The sequence below is a fragment of the Protopterus annectens genome, chromosome 17.part0 (genome assembly GCF_019279795.1).
Source record: "Protopterus annectens isolate FY-2018-M chromosome 17.part0, PAN1.0, whole genome shotgun sequence".
Taxonomy (NCBI): domain Eukaryota; kingdom Metazoa; phylum Chordata; order Ceratodontiformes; family Protopteridae; genus Protopterus; species Protopterus annectens.
Window position 1 is genome coordinate 550,329,874 of NC_056751.1, and position 21,047 is coordinate 550,350,920.

Here is a 21,047-nt window from a genome sequence, read left to right on the forward strand (position 1 = left end):
ATCTGTTTGAGCCCTTTGATCCTCTTGGTGAGGTACTTTTGGGGTCTTTCCAGTTGCTGCAAGTGTCTGGTAAGGTACATCCCAAAAGGGGCATTGTACTCAATTATGGGCCTGATGAGAGATGAGTAAAGAGGCACGGTAACCTCCCCGGATCTAGATGTGAATCCTTTCATGATTAGGTGGGCTATATAAAATGTTTTTCTAACCACTTTGGCCACGTGGTTGTCAAATGAGAGATTGCTATCAACTTGGGTCCCCAGGTCCCTAATTACTTCTTCTGTACTTAATGGATTACCACCTATGTGGTAATTTGTGGGCACTTTGTTTTTGCCAAAGGGGATGACTACACACTTTTTGGCATTTAGCTTGAGGCCATGGCTCTGGCACCAGTTGTCTGTTTCTATGAGGCCCTTTTCGAGGATGCTTGTGTCGGCTGGAGAGTCGATTATGGCGCCCAGTTTGCAGTCATCTGCGAACATGGTCAGCCACAGTCCTTCCGTGTTGGCCTGTACCTCCGAGAAATATATACTGAACAAGAGAGGTCCCAGGACTGAGCCTTGTGGGACGCCACTTGTAACTGGTTTGGAGTCTGACATGGCTCCAGCAATTCTAACCATGTGAGTTCTGTCCTTGAGCCAGTTTGCAACCCATCTAGTGACAGAGGGGTTTATATTTAAGCTGGTGAGCTTATCTATAATGCCCGAGTGGGGTATTGTATCGAAGGCTTTTGCGAGGTCCAGGTAGGCTGTGTGGACCACCTTCCCCTTGTCAATGGCCTTGGTGACCGTTTCAAAGAAATCGACCAGGTTTAAGAGGCAGGATCTGCCCTTAAAGCTGAACTGGGTAGGATCCAGTGTCTGTAGGTCCCCAATATCTTTATTTATGAGGTCCATGATGATCCTTTCCATAGCTTTGCAGACCAAGCTAGTCAGGCTTATGGGGCGATAGTTTCCAGGATCCGTTGAGGCACCACCTTTGTGGAGAGGAACCACTGTTGCTGTACGCCACTCTTTGGGTACATATCCTGTAGTAAGGCTGAGATTGAACAGTAGTCTTATGTTTGGGTTTAGCTCTTCTTGGAGTTCATGTAGGACGCAGCCCGGGACACCGTCTGGTCCCATTGATGCTGTGTTTTTTGCTTTGGAGAGGGCGGCTCTTACCTGAGCATCTGAGATGTCAGGGGAGCAGCACTCTACTGGGATAGATATTTGCCCTTTTGGTGGGGAGGGGGGGGAGAAGTTTGCGCTGAACCTGTCAGCTAGGATGTTGGCAATGTCTGTGGGTTCAATGTATTTTTTGTCATTTTGGACTAATTCTGAGCATATCTGGGAATTCCCACCCAGGTTCCTAACATAACTAAAGAAAGCCTTGTGATTATCCTTGGTGTCCTGTGCAATTTTTCTCTCGAAGCTGGCCTTAGATGATTTTATGAGTGCCCGTAGTTTTTTGCTAATACTGATCAGAGATGCCTTCCCTTTTTGGGATTTTGCTCTATCATGTAGTAGCTTCCTCCTTCTATTGTATAGTTTGTTTATGGCTGGGGTCCACCAGACAGGACATCTGCCTTTGGAGGATTGGGTCTTGGTTTTATTTGGGATTGCATGATCCATGCATTCCTGAAGGTGTTCATAGAATGCGTTTATAAAGGATTCTGCGGTCTGGGCAGTATTTTCCACAGGCTCAGGGGCTTTGAAGGATTCCACCTCCTTTTGAGGAGGAGTGTGAAATTTGCTTTAGAGAAGTTTTTCACTGCGGTTTTCTAGGCAGGGGGTGGGGTCGGGATGTGAATATCCAGTGAGATTAGTTTATGGTCTGATCTTACCAGTGAGGGATACACTTCTAGTCTGGAGCATAGAGTCCCCATGTTGGTGACGATCAGGTCCAGCATGTTTTCCCCTCTTGTGGGAGTGGTAACAAGTTGTTCCATAACATTTGAGTTTATAAATTCTAGGAACCTTTGGGCTAGGGTGTTGGAGCTAGAGTAATGCTCCCAGTCTATATTTGGGTAGTTGAAGTCACCCAATATAATGGTGTTTGGAGAGACCTTCATATTTTCCAGTGTTCTCAGGAAGGCCGAGTGGGGTTCCTGGGTTTGGGAGGGTGGTCTGTAGCAGGCTATAAACTGGAAGGCAGTTTTACCCACTGTTAGTTGCACATGGATAGTCTCTGATGCTTCGTGCTGTGCCACCAACCTGGAGGTGTGGGTATCTTTGACAAATACTGATACTCCCCCCCCTCCTTTTGTGGTTTGGTCCAAGTTTTGGGGCCGAAAAGCATGGTATGAGGTATAACCTGGTAGTGCTGGGGTGCTCTCGGGAGCCTTGAACCAGGTTTCTGTTACTGCACAGATATCTATGTTCTCCATGCTAAGGAGAGTTTCGAGTGCATGCATCTTGAGGTTTAGACTTCTGGCGTTGAGTAGCATTACTCAGTTTCTTATCCCTTGTGATACCTATGGAGATGGGTTTGTTTTTTGAGCCTTGCCTAAAAAAGGCACTATGGGGGAAGCAAGAGCCTTTGCCAATATCCGAAATCCCAGGGGTGACAGGTGCAAGCCGTCCTTAGCGAAGCATCGTGGCTTGTCAAGATGTCATCCCAGGCTGACAGGCATTGGATCCCCTTTGAATGACACCAATACTTAAGCCAATTGTTGAAATTGATCATCTTGTCTTCATATTGTGGCATCATTCTTGGTGAGGGTAAGATGCTACTCAAGGTCAGGGTCATACCGGCCTGGGCTACATGCTCAGAGAGCTCCTCTATGTCTCTTTTCATGTAGTCCAGGGAGGTACGTCTCAGGTCATTCACACCAGCATGGACAATGACTGAGTCATATTTGTACTTGCCTTGGAGTGACCTGAGTGCTTGTGTTATGTGGCGGATCCTAGCGCCCAACAGGCAGCTCACCGTGACCTTCTCCTTGTTCAGCCTGGTGAGCGGGACGTCAGTGTGCCTGACGATAGAGTCACCTATTACAAGTGTATCTGGTGTGTTGTTTAGCCTTAAGGGCTGTGACTGTTCGGCACACTGGCTCTGTGAGCTGTGTGTTGCACGTGTTTTGTTTTGGGGTAGCAGTTGCTTGGGTGTCTGCTTTGGAGGTCTCTGCTGCTTAGGCAGATTTTTATTTAGAGCCTCCAAGTATGTTTTTGTGTGTTTATGTGTTTGGTTTGCTGTCGTGGTATGTCTATGTGAGACTGGAATTGTAGTGAGTGTGGTTTCCTTCTCCTCCTGACTGGTTACGCCAGTACTAAGTTGAGAGAGCTTAGCCTCCAGTTTGGCTATATGGTTGCATCTCTCACGTGTTGGAATTTGTTGGGAGGAGGAGAGGGTTGTCTGCGTACATGAGGCAGTTGTAACATATCCTCAAGATTCCCAGATTCACCAGCTGGACCGGAGAGGAGATTGACAACTGACCTTTGGACATGCTAGAATAGTATTGGGAATTCCTTTATAATTGAAAAAAGGGCCAATGGGGAACAAGGTACTCAAGGGGAGTTTGTGAGGGAGTAGTGCTTTTAATTTTTTAGTGCTGACTTATATAATTGCTTTAGTGAGCAAGTACCAGGTAACTTAAATGCAAAAACGACAAACAGTAACTTTCTTTCAAGTGAAACAAGGAAATAAGTACAGTAAGCAATGCAGATATCACTAGGGATCCACAGAAGCGCTGAAAAGCTGAGTTTTAGGTGGAATTAGCGTTAAAGGGAAATAAGCAAACAAACAAGCATACAAACAAAGCTAGATTCAGCAGGCCTGGATCTAGTCTATGCTACAGCAAACAAGGTGCACCAATTTCAGTAAGAAACAGTTCAAATATGCAGGCACTATAATCCTTTAACCAGAAATTCCCAGCTCAGAAGGGCAGAGTCCAGCCTCTCCTCCCACAAGAGTGCAGACCACGAACCTTCTTAATGTAAAATAACTGGCCTGAAGCCCAAGTGCTTAAACCAGAACTAATACACTTTTAGAATAACAGACACTGAGCCCTCAATCAGCAGTTCCCAACTTAGAAGGATGAATACCTTTGAACCAGAGGATCACAACAAGCCCAGTTTGATTTGGGCTTTGAGAAAGCTCCTCATCATCCTATCCATATTTGAGGGGAGAAGACTCCTGGTGGATCGGAAAGATAGTGAGGAATGGCCCGACCTAGGCTGATGGCCTGCAGTCTCAAGAGGGAGACTTGCTTGAAAACCTCAGAAATTATCTCCTAAGTTTGGAAGGGGAGCTCTCAACAACTATCGGATCTGACAAAACTGTCGGATCCGAAGGTCTATTTGGATCCAAGGAAGTAGATGGTGCCACAGTTGGATCCGATGGATGGGTCAAATCCAAGGGCAGTCTAGGTCGGATCAGAGGACCTCTAAGGCTCCGAGGTCTTGGATCCGACAGAGGAAGACAGGGCTCTCACAGCAGAACAGCCCAGATATTAAGCCAAGGAGGCTGGGCTCCGATCCAGGGAATTGCAATTAGGGAGCCTCGGCTTTTTGGCGGGAGAATCCCTAGAAGACGACGACTTCCTCTTGGGATCAGATGAAGGCTTAGAGGGGCAACCAGAAACCTAGGGACCCCCTCTGGCCAGCCCTTGGAGCCAGGAGCTTGTTCCTGCATTTCATGAGAGCCCTGGGGTTAAATCCAGCACAAATGTCACATTCAACCTCTAGGTGTGGCTCTCCCAGACAGTAAACACACTCCTTGTGCATTTCCGACTGAATGAAGAGTGCCTTTTAAACCCAGTGGGCTTTTCTGACCACACACACACACATGAAAAAGAAAGATACCTATCTTAACTTTCTTAGCTTGAGCTGCAGGAAGCTTGTCTGAACAAAATCACGGTAAATGAGATCTGAGGGTTGCAAGTAGCAAGGAATCTTGGGAAGGGGAGGAGCTTAAGCTCAGGAGCTGTCTTACTAGTTGCCAGCTCGGATCAGACATCAGATTCTAAACTCATCTGTAATCAATAATGACACGGATAGCATCAGATCTTAATGTTCAATGCTGACTAAACAATAACTCCCAATAAACAGAAAAGACAAATATCTGCAAAGATACATAAATCATACCAGTGAGAAGTCCGTGTTACACCAGAATGAAAGCAAAAAGGACATATGGCTACAGGTATATATTTCAGGTTGTTTCTGCCACACATACATATATACAGCATGGCCCTCACCCCTACCCCAAAAAGACAGCCAGCTTCTGTGTACACATCTAATTTTACACTAGGATGGAAGCAAATTAACATAAGTAATATATTTCATCTTGTTGCCATCAGTGGTATATACCCAGTACATCTCTTTACCCCGTAGCCAAAAGTGTTAGCCACCAGTATACATGCACAACATTTGATTGTGAAGAATGATCACAGTAATATATGCTAAAACCTGTCACCCCTTCAAAAGTGCACCATCTCAAATAAGCTCATGTAACCTTCTGTACAAACCTCTTGAGGTTTGAATGTGGAGAAGGCTAAAGAAATGATAACCACATTGTCTCCAGCCCCTACACAATCTAGACTGGCCTTCTATGCACACCTCTGAGCAGGACTGGTTTTAGACTAAATGCGGCTCAGTGCAAAGGTTGAAGATGAGGTCCCTTCCTTCTATGTCTGTGTCACAATCCCTATGTGGATCAACATTTTCTGGATCTAAATGTTCTCTGTGATGCATTTTATATCAGATTTATGAAAGAAAATGTAATCTTTTTTCATTTACTACTTGCAATGACAGCTATGTATGGGCCATCCAATACTGCAAATGTCCATATGGTGATATTTTTTCACATACACTTATTGAGTTGAGGTGGCACCAGAGAAGCTACAAGCAGGTCTCTTTCAGAAATAAAATGAGTACTTCAAAATTTCTTCTACTCCAGGACTACTGGTTGCCTTATCTGATCTTTTTTTTATCATCACCTTTCTGTTAATTGCAAAAAGAGGGATGATGAATGAAATATCTACTTCTAACAACTTAAATCTTGGTAATCAGTAAGAATCATAAAAACACGTTGCTTTAGGCAATCCACTTGTAAAGATTTGTTTTAATGAAAAAATATGGCTACACATTTCATGATCTCAGAAATCCAACTAAAGTGCTTTTAGCGAAAAAGATGTAGGAAAACTATATGGACAATTTCGCTCTCACCCAAAATTTTAGATATGTAAACAATTCACATCAAAGCACACAAGAGGTTGTTGCAACAAAAAAAGAAGTTATGTCTTACCATAACATTTCATCTGTATTGTTGATCCTCGTTCAGTCATTACACCTGGGTTATCGGTTCTGACCTCGGAACAGAGCCGGCCATCTTCCAAGCTCGCGACAGCCACAAACTCTCGAGCTAAACTCTTACCCACAATTCCCCTCTCCCTGTTACCTCAGATTGAGTTTGCAAGTCAAAGGAAGTAGAGGCTACCTCTGGTCAAAGGACCTAACGGAACTGAATGATGAGATCCACTACAAGTCTCGGGGGGGGGGGGGTCGTAATGAGTGAACGAGGATCAACAATACAGATGGAACGTTATGGTAAGACATAACTTCTTTATCTGATATTGTTAATCCTCTTTCATTCTTTACGCCTGGGACAGAGTCCCCAGCCACCTTTATTCCTGGGAGGCTCTCATGGAAGGACATTCCTGAGCACCACTGAACCAAAGGACACACTTCCTCTGGAGGCCAAATCCAATTTATAATGGCTGATGAAGGTATGAGGTCTAGCCCAAGTTGTAGCTCACAAATGTCAGGTAAAGAAGCTCTAGCATGGAAAGCAGCAGAAGCTGCGACCGCCCCAGTGGAATGAGCCCTAACGGCTGTAGTCAGAGGGATATCGTGAGTTTTGTAAATAAATGTTGCACAGTCTTTTAACCATTTAGCCAATGTGACCTTAGAAACCGCACATCCAAGTCTAGGACCAAAATGGGCCAGGAATAGCTGATCTGATTTGCGAGAATTCTTAGTTCTGTCTGGAAAGAAACAAATTTGCCTGTGAATGTCAAGGTTATGTAGACAATACTCTCCTCTGTTAGAATGATTGGTAAAGAAAACTGGCAATTCAATGGCTTGGTTAATGGACATTTCAGAGATCACGTTTGGCAGGAAGGATGGATTAGTTCTCAATGACACTATCTTTATGAAAGATTAAGTAAGGCCGTTTGATGCATAGAGCTTGAAGTTCAGAGATGCATCTGGCAGAAGTAATGGTGACCAATAAAGTTCTCCAAGAAAGAAACTTGAGGTCGCATGAAAAAGCTGGTTCAAAAGGAGATGTAGTTAAAGCTTGCAGGACTAAAGACAGATCCCATGGCTGGCTAGGTTCTCTAAAAGGGGGTTTCAAATAAATTACGCCTTTTAGAAAAGTCTTGCATAATCTGTGTGACATAATAGAAGAATCATGGATACCACTGTCAAAATTAGACATCATGGCCAAATGAACTCGAATGGTAGAAGCAGATTGGACAGGTACTCCAGTACTACCAGCACTGGTGCTGAAAAAGGGTCTATCCATTTTTCCTTCAGCCAAATGGTAAACATTTTCCACTTGCTGAGATGAGTAGTTCTGGTGGAAGACCTATGAGATGCAATAAGAATGTCACGCACTGGGAAAGAAAGATCACGCTGCCTGTCAATCACCAGAAGGGGAGGAGCCAAGCTGTGAGCTTCAGGCTGTTCAAGTTGGAGTGAATCAGGTTCTGCGGATGGGAGATCAAATCTGGAGTTGGACTGAGAATCCATGGTTGATCTAGCAGGTGAGGCCATAGGAGGGGGAACCAAATTTGCTGAGGCCAATAGGGCGCTATGAGGATTATCGTGCTCTTCAACTGGCAGGCTTTCTTCAGGAACTGGGGAATGAGGGGGAGAGGGGGAAAAGCATAAAGCAGACCTGAGGGCCAATCGTGGACTACAGCGTCCCTGGGTGATTGTCCCAGAGGGGGAATCGGGGCAAAGTAATTGCTGCATTTGTAGTTGGTTGGGGATGCAAAAAGGTCGCAGCAAGGGAGACCCCAATGGTTGAAAATCTCCAAGAAGATTCAGAGACCACTCGTGTGGTTGCAGAATGCACCTGCTCAATCTGTCTATCACGCTGGAACTCCTGAGAATATGCGTTGCTAAAAGAAAGCAGTTGGTAGCCATCACCCATTGCCATATCCTCATGGCCTCTCGACAAAGTGAGTATGATTTGGTTCCACCTTGTTTGTTGATGTACCAGACTATAGCCATGTTGTCTGATTGTATTGCAATAGTCCCTGACGGAAGGAGGGGATGAAATGTTTGCAACACTGGAAGCACCGCCCTCAGTTCTAGGACATTTATATGCAGATGAGCCTTTAGGTCCGACCACGTGCCTTGGACTGACTTCCCCTGAAAAAGCCCACCCCACCCCATCAGGGAGGCATCCGTGGGCACTGTGGCTTTGGGCTGCTTGGGTGTGAAGGAGCGAGACCAATGTGATGGATTCTGCGACATCCACCAAATCAAGTCTTATTTGCATCTCTGATTCACCCGAATCTGGGATGAGAGAGGAAACTGAAAAGGGTACCACTGGGTGAGTAGTAACCATTGCAAAAGCCTCATGTGGGACCTCGTGAGGGGGACAATGGTGATGGAAGCTGCCATGGAACCAAACAGCTGGAGAACAGAATGTGCTGTCGATCTTTCCCTTGAGAGGATGGGTATGAGTTGTTGTTTTATCCTTAAGATTCTATGCTCTGGAATTGATGCCATGCAGTTCTTTGTATCCTACAGGACCCCAATTAATTCTATGGACTGGATGGGGATAGGTTGGATTTTTGCCAGTTTATAGTTATACATAGCCTTTCTGCGGTGTGAAGAGAGTATGCCAAGGCTTTTTCCAATAGATGTCTGGTGGGGGCGGTGATTAGCCAGTCATCTAGGTATGGAAACACCCGGAATCCTTGCGGTAGCAGGTGAGCTGTGACAACTGCCACGCAGTTGGTGAACACTCTGGGGGCTGTAGAGAGTCCGAAGGGCAGTACTCAGAACTGGTAATGACCGGCTCCCAGACGGAAGCGGAGGAATCTGCTCGATGGTCTGTCCACCTTTATGTGGTAGTATGCATCTTGAAGATCTACAGAGCACATCCAATCACCTGCCTCCAAAAGTGGGAGGATAGACTGTATTGTGACCATCCGGAATTTCTGTACTTCTACAAATTTGTTTAGCACACTGAGATCCAAAATCGGTCTCCAGTCCCCGGTCTTTTTTGGCACTAAAAATAATCCGGATCCTATCTAGTCTGGTGGGAATATTTGGATGACTCTTTTTCTTATCAGCTTTGAAATCTCTAATGCTGCTTCTACTCTGACTGGGTGGAACGTCGGGTAAGCTCCTTGAAGGGGGGGGGGGGCGGGACAAAGATCGAAGGGAATATGATAACCTCTGGTTATTATCTCTTGTACCCAAGAATCGCTGATAATGGTTAGCCAGGCAGAAGGGTGCAAGGCGAAACTACCCCCAACCGCTTCGAGATGAAAGCAGTTGGGCCACTTTTCAGGAATGCTGGTAGGACTGGCCAGAGAAACAATCTCTGGAACCCTTGTTACGCGGACCTCCTCTCCCCAAAAAGGGGCATCTTCCATATGAGTTTCCCCCTCTAGGGGAAAACTTGGCTCGTGTGTCACGTAAAGAACCCTGAGACATTTGTGCCACATCTTCCCACTCTTCTGGTTTCTGGAGAAAGCCCACTGAGGGGAAGAATAGTGGACACCCACGGCAGAAAGGGACTTACTATCCTGTTCACACCTAGCCAGTGTGTCTTTAACCTTGGGTCCAAATAACGAAGAGGCTTCAATGGAAGCATTCAGGAAGTAAGCCTTGAAAGGTTCCGCAAAATCACACAAGCGCATCCAGGCATGCCGTCTCATGACTATGCCTGCACCTGCTGCTCTAGCTGCTCCTTCTGATGCATGAGAAATTAGGTGCATGGAGGAGTTAGAAATCGATTCAAGGGTGGCTGTGAGGCCACTTTGTCCCAGACCTCAGACACAGCTCCGGCCAAAGTTTCAGAGAGCTCGGAAATTAAGTCTCTTTGAAGCCTGGTAAAATGTGCCATATAATTCAGGGAACTGACCACAAAGGTCGCTGATGCAAAGGTACGCTTCCCTAATCTGTCCAGTGCCCAGGACTCTTTGTTGGGTGGGTGGACAGTCTGGCTTTCTTCCGCTAGATCCTTCTTTGTTGGGGCCGCCACCACTAAGGCATCTACAGGAAGACCTTTGGACCAGTGAGGCTAACTTGAGCGGACAAGATTTTATCTGGTCTGTGGTGAATGGCGTCAATGGCATCAGGAGCCTTCCATGCATGCTGCATGACAAGCCGGACAAGGTCATCGGCAGGTGGAGTAACCCAAGAGGTAGGGGGCCGGGCACGAAAGGCCTGCAGTAACACACAGACTCTTCAGAGGTCAGGTTAGAGGGCCGCCAATCATCTCTCTGCTTAATTATTTTGAGGATATCTCCAAAGGATACCTCAAAGGGTGACAGAGGGGACCCTTCCCCATCATCAAAGTATATGTCTTCCGTGAGGGACTCTTCTGGGTAGTCCACACGCTTCCTCTTACATGAACTCTTGTGATGAACTTCCTCAGGGGGAGAATCTATGGAAGACAGCACAAAAGGGTCCTCTAGTGGGAGTGTGTCCTAAGGCCCTTGTACCCGGTGCCTGTCAGGGGGGTGTCTTGTGTAAATTGCGGTCCAGAGGAGGACAGGGGCACTGATAGCAAAGGATCACCAACAGACGCAAGAGCCTTCTCCATGAGTTGGAAGGCTGGTCCACCTGAGGAGGTCACACCTCGCTCTAGCAAATCAGCTCGCCGACTCTGAGTCCCTGGATGGCTGTGAAAAACAGCAGTACACATGTTACAGCTAGCATCCGGAGCAGTGACTGGAGGGACAAGTCTCTCCTGCCATAAAGACAACTGCGACTCCTTAGTGAGGTCCATGAAAGGAGCTGAAGTGAGGGAAGTCTGTGCTACAGCAGGGGGCTTCAAAGGCAATGAAGGAGGAGAATAAGTAGGAGTCTTTGGAGAAGGGTGTTCACCTCCAAAGGAAGAGTAGGTCCTAGAGGGTTGGATACCTCTGGCCAAAAGCAATTGATCCACAAGACCCTCCACATCATGTTCCGAGAGACTTCTAGTGGATCTCAGACATAGCTGAAGGGGAGCCAGGTCTATCCAAGGATGCAGGAAACTCGGTGCCCACAAAGGGATATTTGGATGGTGCTAAAATAGGCGTCTGCACCAAAAACAACGGAGCCGTTAAGGCTTATACTACTGGTGTCTGCACCAAGGAGATCATCGGTGCCGAAGGTAAGGTCTGCACAGACGAGGTTGTGCTGAAGTGGTAGTTGGCACTATGGTAGGTGCCGAAAGTGTTTGTGTAGAAAAGGAGGTGGTCGGTACAGAGAGAATAGTCTATGCTGTGAAAATTGTCAGAGTCGAAGCAGAAGTGGACGTCAGAACAGTCATCGACGCCGGAAGTGTCTGCATCAAAGAAAATGTCGGTGCTGGTAAGGAAGTCTGAACCAAGGGGCCTCTCGGTTCCGATGAGGTGTAGGACACAAACCGTGGTGCCGAAGTAATGGATGGTGCCGAAATCTAGGCACCGAAAGCCTCGGGGCCAAGGAAGTCAAATTCGAACTAGAAAGTTTGGCCTTCTTAGGTCTCGGTTTCTGGTTGTCCCCAGCAGGAGACAACGGGAGAGACTTTGCCTTCTTGTGTTCATAACAATTCACAGGAATGGAAGCCATCCACTTCTTGTGGCTGGCTTCCATTCCTGTGAAATGTTCTGGAGTTTCATATTTTAATCTTGTGGAGGTGCTTCTTGTGTTCATCTCTTCTTTTGGGAACTAGGAGGGGTTGAAGCCTCCGACCCAGAAATAGCCCCTGAAAAGGAAGATTTACGTAGTCCCTTTAAAATCAGTTTATTTTTCCTTTCCACCAAAGTCCTGTTAGAAAAATAAGCACAAATCCCACAAGGCGGGTCAACAGTCAAGTGAAGCACACTCAAACAGTAAACACATAACACATGTGCATCCGAAATAGGCAATTTATGCCAACAATCCACACCTTTTAAAACCCGGGCCACCTTTTTTCTCTGCCATGATAGGAGGAAGAAAGGAAAGGAAGGAAGAAGGTTCCAACAATGGTACAAGAAATACCCGAAGGTAAAGCAGGAAAGATTTTACCAACGATGGTAAAGGAGTTACCTCATGGTAAGAAGAAAGAAGGGCTAGAAAAAAAACAAAACAGAGTTGCTAGATGCAATAGGGTAAGAGATAACTACTTAAAATTAGAACTGTGAATAACTGCAACACGATAATGTATAACCGAAGAAGTTTTACTTAGCTCAAGAGAAGTGGCTCGACACGACAATGGCAATGTGGCAAACTAAATCTGGGGTAACAGGGAGAGGGGAATTGTGGGTAAGAGTTTAGCTCAAGAGTTTGTGGCTGTCGCGAGCTTGGAAGATGGCTGGCTCGGTTCCGAGGTCGGAACTGATAAACTAGGCATATGGAATGAACAAGGATTAACAATATCAGATCAGTTGTTTGAATGCTAACGCTTGTTAAGTCATCATACACAGAAGTACTTACTGTTGCTTGCTAGCCACTCATTAAGGTCAATTTCTGGCGGCAAGGTTACCAGGTCCTTGAAGTCAAAATCTGTAACTCTTGCTTTTGTGTACTCAGGTTCAAGATACATTTTTTTCTCTTCCGTAGGTGGCTTTTTGCCATTTGGCTTTGTTTTGGACTTCCTGAAGAAAAAAGAACAGAGAAATAGGTTACTATTTAGCATGGTTATAACTACAAATGATGGCAGATGTACAAGTTTATTACATAACATTTACTGTACTACAGAAATTATGGACAACTATGGTCAGAAAATGAGAAAATTAATTTAAATAGATTATTTTGATGTTTTACACAATACTAATGTCACTGCAACACTATAAATATGTCTTACTGATTGTTATTTTTCCCTAATCGAGAAAATAACCTCATGGGTTAGATACAGTGATATTGTTTCTGGATAAGCTTGCTCTTTCCCATAATGTGCATTCTCAAAAGATAAGATTATCATACCACACCTGTTGTGCAAGATTCTCTCTTCCTTTACAAAGTAGAGGAGTACTCAGAATTACTGGTTACTTTTAGCATCTTCCACAGGTGCATAAACTGCACTGCATTCTTTGCCATAATACTTAGCAATAAGACAAATTGTTTTGTAAAAATTTAGCAGCAGACACTTGGTCATTCCATCAGTGAAACCAAGTTTCCTGGCATTTAACATCTGCTACTCTTGGACGCTATTAAAAAAAAAAAAAAAAAATGAATTCTCAGAGACTAGAAAAAAATGACAACACTATAAGAGTTTACAAATATAGCTAACGCATTAGCAGACAGAGTTGGAGAAAATTTCATCCACTCTTCCTTGCAGCAACAAAATCTCATCCAAACTTTCATCCAAAAATGTCATCTCCGTCCTCGGTAAGACTAGAAACACCAGTTCTGTGGGATCAAATGAGATCGCACGAAGCAGCTTTGCACACCTCCTTATGCACAATCATACTTCAGAATTAAAAACTAGTGACATTCCTTATATGCAGGCTGCTGGAGTTCCAATTCAAAAAGTAAGCCCCCTTCCACAGATCCTCATAACTACAGCCTCTACGCAAGGTGATGGAGTGAATCAAAGAACTTGTTTATCCTTCTCCATGATGTAAATTCACTTTTTTTTTTTCAAAGTCAGACCAAGTATGCTTAACCATGTACATTTCTTTGAGAGTGATAGATGCATTGGACAAAAGTTTATCTGTTCATGTAGCTCATCTTGATCTGCCTAAACCATTTCACACTACACCCCATTATGGAGTCTTAGATAAACTCAGGAAGCTAAAGATAAATAAAGCCACAAAAACTTCGAGTCGCAATTGGCTGCATGGTTGTACGTAACGGGTAAGATGAGGAGTAATTCTATCCTCAACATCTCCCATTACCAGTAGTGTCCCCAAGGTGCTGTCCTTTGGGTGGGGGTTGCGTATTTTTGTCTGTTTATTTCTCAGATATCAAAACAGACTCTGCTGTCTGGCTCACTAAGCATGAAGATGATTGCAAACTTCAGAACCATTACCCTGCCAACTCCACTGCCCTTCAAACAGCACTTAATGCTGCACATAGAAAGTGCAGAAGAAACTGCACTGTCTTCAATGCAACACTAGCATTTGGAAAAATCCCACAAGTTTTATATAGCAGCTAAAAACTGAGAAAACAGTAAAATATACTACAGTTCTTATAGATGATAACTTTTCACTGGACATCATTGAGCAGTTTCAGCACTGCAATAGGTAGCACAGATGCCTTTGGTGCTGGAAGATCAAAAGGCTTGGTGTTCTATTCCCACACCAGGTAGTTGGATTAATTTTCCATCACAGATACTATAGTGCATGTGAGGGGGTTGCTGCACTCTTGAGAGTGAAGCCCTTCGAATGAAACGTTAAACAGAGGTTACATCTGTCTGAGTTAGCAGTTGCTCAGGTGTGTATAAAAGATCCTACGGCACTTCTCAAAAAGATTTGTGGATGTTACCCAGTGCACTGGTGAATTTTCCCTATTCGGTATGAATACAAATCTCAGCTCTCCCATTAGAAGTGTCAATTGGCCTAGTGGGATTAACTCATCAAAATGTAAATAAAAATCTAAATATAAGCTGCTACTGTTCATAAAGTATATGGGTTGCCCACCTAATACTCCCCAAGTGCCTGTCAACCATGCCAGAAAGGTAACTCTTCACAACATACAGCTTTTAGTTAGACTATCCCTTGGTAACCTTAAGAAAACACAACTTCAATAAAAGTGATCAGTACCATGAGGTATGACAAATTGATGGAGAGTTTATTCTGTAGCTGTAGGAGTGCGTGTAATATGACTCAGCTTTTTCAATCCATGCTTTCAAAAAGGAAATGGAGTGCAGGGGTATCTCCAAAGTCCCAACATGGGATCCAAGGCCACAAGGCTTTTAACTTGTTCACCAAACCTCTGACTCAGACAGAAGCTGTAATTGACAACACATAAAAAAGAGAGATGTAAGAGAGACTCAACAGGTTTAGGACACCAGTGACAGCAAAAAGGGAAGGACTACAAACACCTTGCTATATGAACTTTTCATTGGCAGAGACCTTAAATGTGATTCTTAAAATGATGCAAGAGCCTAATTGTTAGATAAACTATTACATTACAGCCACCATATTGTAAAGTGTGGAAGTCGTACATGACAGAATGCCATAAAATGAGAGAAACAGTTAAGCTGTGCTTTAGCTTTATCTCTATATGAAGTGTAGAAAGAAGTACGGTTTGCGGACAAAGAAATATTGTGCTGAGGTTGAAGAACACCTCAACTGTCAAAAATAATCCAGTAATGGGCCTGGGATAAGAATCATTACTTCAAGGTTAACAGTCCAAAAATCTATAATTATCACATTTAAACAACCCTACGTTAATGTACACCGAATCCCATGCATCTATAAATTAGTAAAGTACAGTTGTGTACACTTAACATAAATGTAGATGTTCTAGTGTATTCACTGTTGCAGTCATTACATTTGGGTAATCTGCTGGCAGGTTGACCTCAGTCAGCCTGATTAACAAAGTCTTGGGTCCTGCGTTGGTTGCTGTCCCTTTTTCCATGACGTCAGGTCATCAGGGGTATAAAACATGCAGTTGACACCATTACATCAGTTTTTCTTGACCCAGATGTCAGGTGCCCCTCAAATGGGGAGCAAATAAAATTAAAAACACAAAAAATATATACCTCCAATCCCAAAAGCAAATACACCAAAAGGGCTTATAAGCCTAGTGAAAGAAAGTATAGGTATAGTCAGAGAAAAATAGGGGGCTGGAGGGAGGGTAACCAGGACTGCAACAGTGAATACACTCCAACATCTACATTTATGGTAAGTGTACACAACTGTACTATGTTCTTTGTGTTTCACTGTTGCAGTCATTACATTTGGGTAGATTCCCAAAGCTATGGTAGGGTGGAGGAAATTATACAGCATTAGGACCAGCTATAAGGCACTGCAGGACAGCAGTGGCAATGCCAGCTCTGTATTTAGTGAAGAAAGGTAAATGGTAATGTTTGGTGAACGTATGAACTGAGCTCCAGGTAGCAGCTTCTAGAATGTCTCTGGTAGGAACACCTCTGAAAAAGGCTGTAGAAGTAGATGCCGCCCTGGTGGAATGAGATCTGATCCCCTGGGAGATAGTTTTACCATGGTGCATATAGCAGAAACAAATACAATGGCTTATCCATTTGGAAATAGTCTGCTTTGAAATCGCCTTTCCCTCTGCCCCTGCAGCAAATGCCACCAGTAGTTGTTCAGATTTCCCTGTTTAAGTAAAATCTAAGTTATCTGTGTACATCCAATGAATGCAGAATCCGTTCCCCCTTGTTCTGTGGATTAGGAAAGAAAGTTGGCAAATGAATGGTCTGATTAAGAGCCACACTGGATACCACCTTAGGCATGAAGGATGGATTGGTCTTGAGAGACACCCTGTCCGCATGAAAAATGATGAAAGGCTCCACTGCCATGAGAGCCTTTAATTCGGAAATCCTTCTAGCTGAAGTGACTGCAGAAAGGAAAGCTGTTCTCCAGGATAGAAATTTTAAGTCTGCAGTAGCAGCTAGCTCGAAAGGAGGGAGAGTGAGTTTTTCCAATACAAATTTGAGGTCCCAGGCAGGGGTTGGAGCTATCCTGGGTGGTCTTACATTTTTGGCCCCTCTGAGATACTGCTTTAGCAGAGGATGAGAGAAGAGGGGAGGTTCTGTGTTGTAATGAGCTGAAACAGCTGAGGCATGGATTTTTATGGAAGAAAAAAAACAGGCCCTTGTGTAGCATCTCAGTTAAGTATTGTAAAATCTGAGGAATATTGGGCACTGCTGTGCTTATCCCTTGTGATCGATTGCAGGCACAGAATCTTTTCCATTTGTCAGCATAAGATTTTGTAGTACTAGGCCTTCTTGCCTCCAAAATGACATCCAGCACAAGTTTGCTGAGGGATGCCAAGGGTGAAGTTAGGTGATTAGCCACGCTGCAAGATTCAAAGTTTGCAGCTGAGTGTGCAGAATTTGGCTGTTCTGTAGAGACAGTAAGTAAGGTGTCTGAGGCAGGTTCCACGGTGAAAGGTGTGACACATTGCGCAGGAGTGGGTACCAGTGTTGGCGAGGCCAGTCTGGAGCAATCAAAATAATTTTTGGTTTGTCCTGTTTGACTTTTAGTAGAACTTTGGAGAGCAGATGCAGAGTGGGAAAGGCATAGACTGATAGGTTTTTCCAGCTGAAGGATAGAGCATCCACTTTCCAGGCTTTTTTGTGAAGAGTTCTTGTGCAGAATTTGTCCAACTGATAGATCTTTTTGCCTCACCCCAGAACTGTGTCTGGACTCCCCCATTTGCATGTCAACATGTTTAAAATCCGTGGTTCCAGTTTCCATTCGTGTGGGTCCATGAGATTTCTGCTCAGTTCATCTGCCAGAGTATTCAGCTTTCATGGCAGGAATTGAGCTTGTAGTTGCATATGATAGATCAAGGCAGTGTTCCACAATGCCATGGCTAGTCTACAAAGGGGGTAAGAGTGTGTACCCCCTGCTTGTTTATATACCACATAACTGTGGTGTTGTCTGTCTTCATCATTAATTGTCCTGGATGAAGGTAGTCCTTGAAGGCTGTCAGTGCATTCTGTACAGCTAGCATTTCTTTTTGATTGATATGAAGGTGCATTTGATTTGGGCTCCATTTGCCCTGAATGCACTTCCCTGCCAGATGAGCCCCCCAAGCATAGTCTGATGAGTCTGTAGTTAGGGTTTGGGTGGCAGGGGGTGGAGTGAATGGTAGTCCTTTGTTTTGGTGGCAGGCCTCTGCCCACGATAGGAACTCTAGTTGCAGGCAAGGTATGATAGGAATCATTTTCCAGGCTGTGACAATGTTGACTCCATAAACTACCACTGAAGTTTCCTCGTATGCAGTCTTGCATATGGAATTAGGAGAATGCAGGTGGCCATGAACCCCAAGGCTTGCAGAATTTGTCTTGCAGATAAGCAGGGTTTTTGTGGCCACCTGTTTGAAGTAAGTTACCAAATGAATTTGCTTTTCTGGCATAAGATAAGCCATCTGGGCAGTTGTATTCAAGCTTCCACCCAGGAATGTAATTTTTTGAGAGGGTACCAGTTGTGATTTCTTTTCGTTTATAGTGTACCCTAGACAAGTTAGAACCCTTTTTACAAATGCCAGATGTTTTAGAAGAATGTCCCTGTTTTCTGCCTGAATTAGACAATCGTCCAGGTATGGATATATTTGAATATTTCTTTGCCTGCAAAATGCAATTACTGGAGCCAGGCACTTGAAGACCCTGGGCGCAGTAGATAAGCCAAAGGGCAGTGCAGAGAACTGGTAATGCAAGTAGCCTGCTTTGAAGCGGAGGTATCTTCTGCAAGATTGCCCGATTGGGATATGCAGGTAAGTCTCTCAAGAATAGAGTTACCAACCAGGCATCTTAGACTAGCATAGGAAGTAACTGTTGGCGAGTCAGCATCTTGAATTTTGGAATGTCCAGAAATGTGTTAGATAAGTCCAGAATTGGTCACCATGATTTGCCTTTTCTGGGTACCAGGAAAAGTCTTGAATAGAAACCTTGTCCCTTTTCCTCTTCTGGTACTGGTTGAATAGCCCCCATGTTCCTGAGGGACAATACTTGTTTCTGGGCCTCTGCCCACTGATTTGGGAGCAGGTCTGGCCATCAGTTTGGGATTGGCAATGTGTGGAAATGAAATCTGTACCCCTGGGATACTACATTTAAAACCCATTTGTCCCGGGTTATATGTTGCCAGATTTTTGCATGAAGTGCCAGTTTTCCCCCCAAAGGGGCGGCTAAAAGGTAAGTGCTTGGTAAGTGTAGAGGGAAAGTCATTGAGACTGCTTACCATAGGGAAGTGTCTTGTTGTTTCCAGATTTGGAGGAGGAGGCACCCCATTGTTATGTTCTAAAAGTCCCTTGTGACTGAAACCTGGAGCCTTTGGAATGTCTGGGTTTGACTTGAGTGGTTCTCGAAGGAACTGGAAAGGACCAGTTCTTAGTAGGCCAGTGCCTACTAAATCTTGGAGGTTGCACTTGTAAGAAATCTTTCACAGTTTGCATAGATTTAGCTTTATCTTCCATCTTTTTTAAAACTTCTTCAGCCTTGTTACCAAAGAGACGGCCCTGTTGTAAAGGAGCATCCAACAATTTTCCTTTAACATGATCAGGCAGAGTTTACTCTGAGCCAAGCATGCCTTCTTAGCACAGACCCAGTTATAGCAGCCCTGCAAGAGGCCTCCAAAGAATCAAAACCACATTGCAAAGTATGTTTCCCAACTTATTCAGCTGAATGCAATAGATCCTGTAAATCTTTATTTCCCACACAGTCAGAAATTAACATAATTTTCTGTTTAGGCAGTCCCATGATATGCTGTTGACATTTAAGCATATGAAATTGACAGTTTAAAGCCCTGATTGCCAAGGTTGCAGAAGTGTAAACCTTCTTACCCAATCTATCCAGCGCCATGGAATCTCTATCAGAAGGGGTAGGATTTTTAGCAGTAGAAGCCTCAACGCCCTTGGGACCCTGAGAAATGGTTTCAGGATCTGCAATAGGATTTTTGAAAAGGATTTTGTGGGAGTCAGGAACCCCTGTAGTATCTGTCTGGCTTACAAGGAGTCGGAGGCAGAGAATCAGGAGCCATACTAGATTCTGAAAAAATAATCAACAATGTCTAGAACAGGGGGTATATAACCAAAGGCCTATGCTGAGGAAGAAGAAAAGTTTCTCTTTAGATTCAGAGAAATCCTGACTTTCCCAGTGGAAATGTTCCCTTAAGGCATGTAAAGTTTCCACAAAAGAAAAATCCTCGTGGGAGAAGCAGAAGGAATGGAATCTTCTGCATCAGAGCCCTCATAAGTAGGTATAGAAAAATCCTGTGTATTAGAAGAGTCAGAAGAAATAGAATCCTGTTCAGAAGACTCATAATCAATGTCTTGCCTAGGCCTCTTAGAAGGGGGGTTGACTACCCCTGGTCAGAGTAATTAAATCTTCAGCCATTTTGATCATTTGTTTATTAAGCACAGGGGCCTTGCACATGTGGTCCAGGGGTCGGTTTTTTAGACAAAGATTTAGATTTTGGCCTTAGTTTTGAAGATGGCGTCAGTCTAATATATAAATCTGTAGGTCTGAAAACATCCTCAAAAGCCGGTGCCTACACAGCGGCTCCGGACCTATCTAAGGTAGAGGCATCCGTGGGTTCCATAATTGAAGCATCTCGTGGCATACCGGACTCCGAATGGGTCTCAGTAGAGGCCTGCGAATCAGAAGTAGCGGGTATCAGGGGCTGCAAAAGCACCTGAGTACCGGCGAACTGGCTTAGGAGAAGCGTCGTCGTCAGTTTTGGACCCTGACAGCCTGTCTCTGTCTTTTTCTTTGCGTTTTTTAGGTATTCCGGTAGTCGGATTGCTAACAGACAACATTTATGGATAATTAAATCGTGAGCCAAAATATTTAGAAGCAAAAATATACAGACGTTTAATAGTGCGTTGATTAAATTTAGCACAAAACCGACAGCAAGGTACGTTGTGGTCAGGGCCTAGGCAAGGAATACAGTACAAATGAAAATCCTTATGAGGTATTTGCTTCCCACAAGTAATGCAATTATTAACTTTTAGTGACATCGGTAAGGAGCAAGAAAAAGTTTCCCCAACGGGGTACTTAGCTTTTTAGTTGAAGACTTCGGTTCTGAAACTCGAAAACGAAAATTTCAGGAGTCGGCCGACCGGCACTTGCGAACTGCTTCTGCTTCGGGCACCATGCGGCAAGAAAGACTGATGTAATGGTGTCGTTTGCATGTTTTATACCCTTGACAACCTGACATCATGGAAGAAGGGACAGCAACCGACGCAGGACCCAAGACTTTGTTAATCAGGCCGACTGAGGGCAACCTGCCAGCAGATTAC

The 21,047-nt window shown here is 44.4% G+C and overlaps 1 protein-coding gene across 5 annotated transcripts in view; it reads right to left on the minus strand.

Moving 5' to 3' along the window:
- The window catches only part of MOB2 (MOB kinase activator 2), an 884,625-nt gene that overhangs the window by 175,179 nt on the left and 688,399 nt on the right, over positions 1–21,047 (minus strand). For all 5 annotated transcript variants that reach the window (XM_044059677.1, XM_044059676.1, XM_044059674.1 and 2 more), the window contains exon 2: positions 12,609–12,769. In XM_044059677.1, coding sequence (XP_043915612.1) covers positions 12,609–12,769 — 161 coding nt within the window. The remainder of the gene's footprint in view (positions 1–12,608; positions 12,770–21,047) is intronic.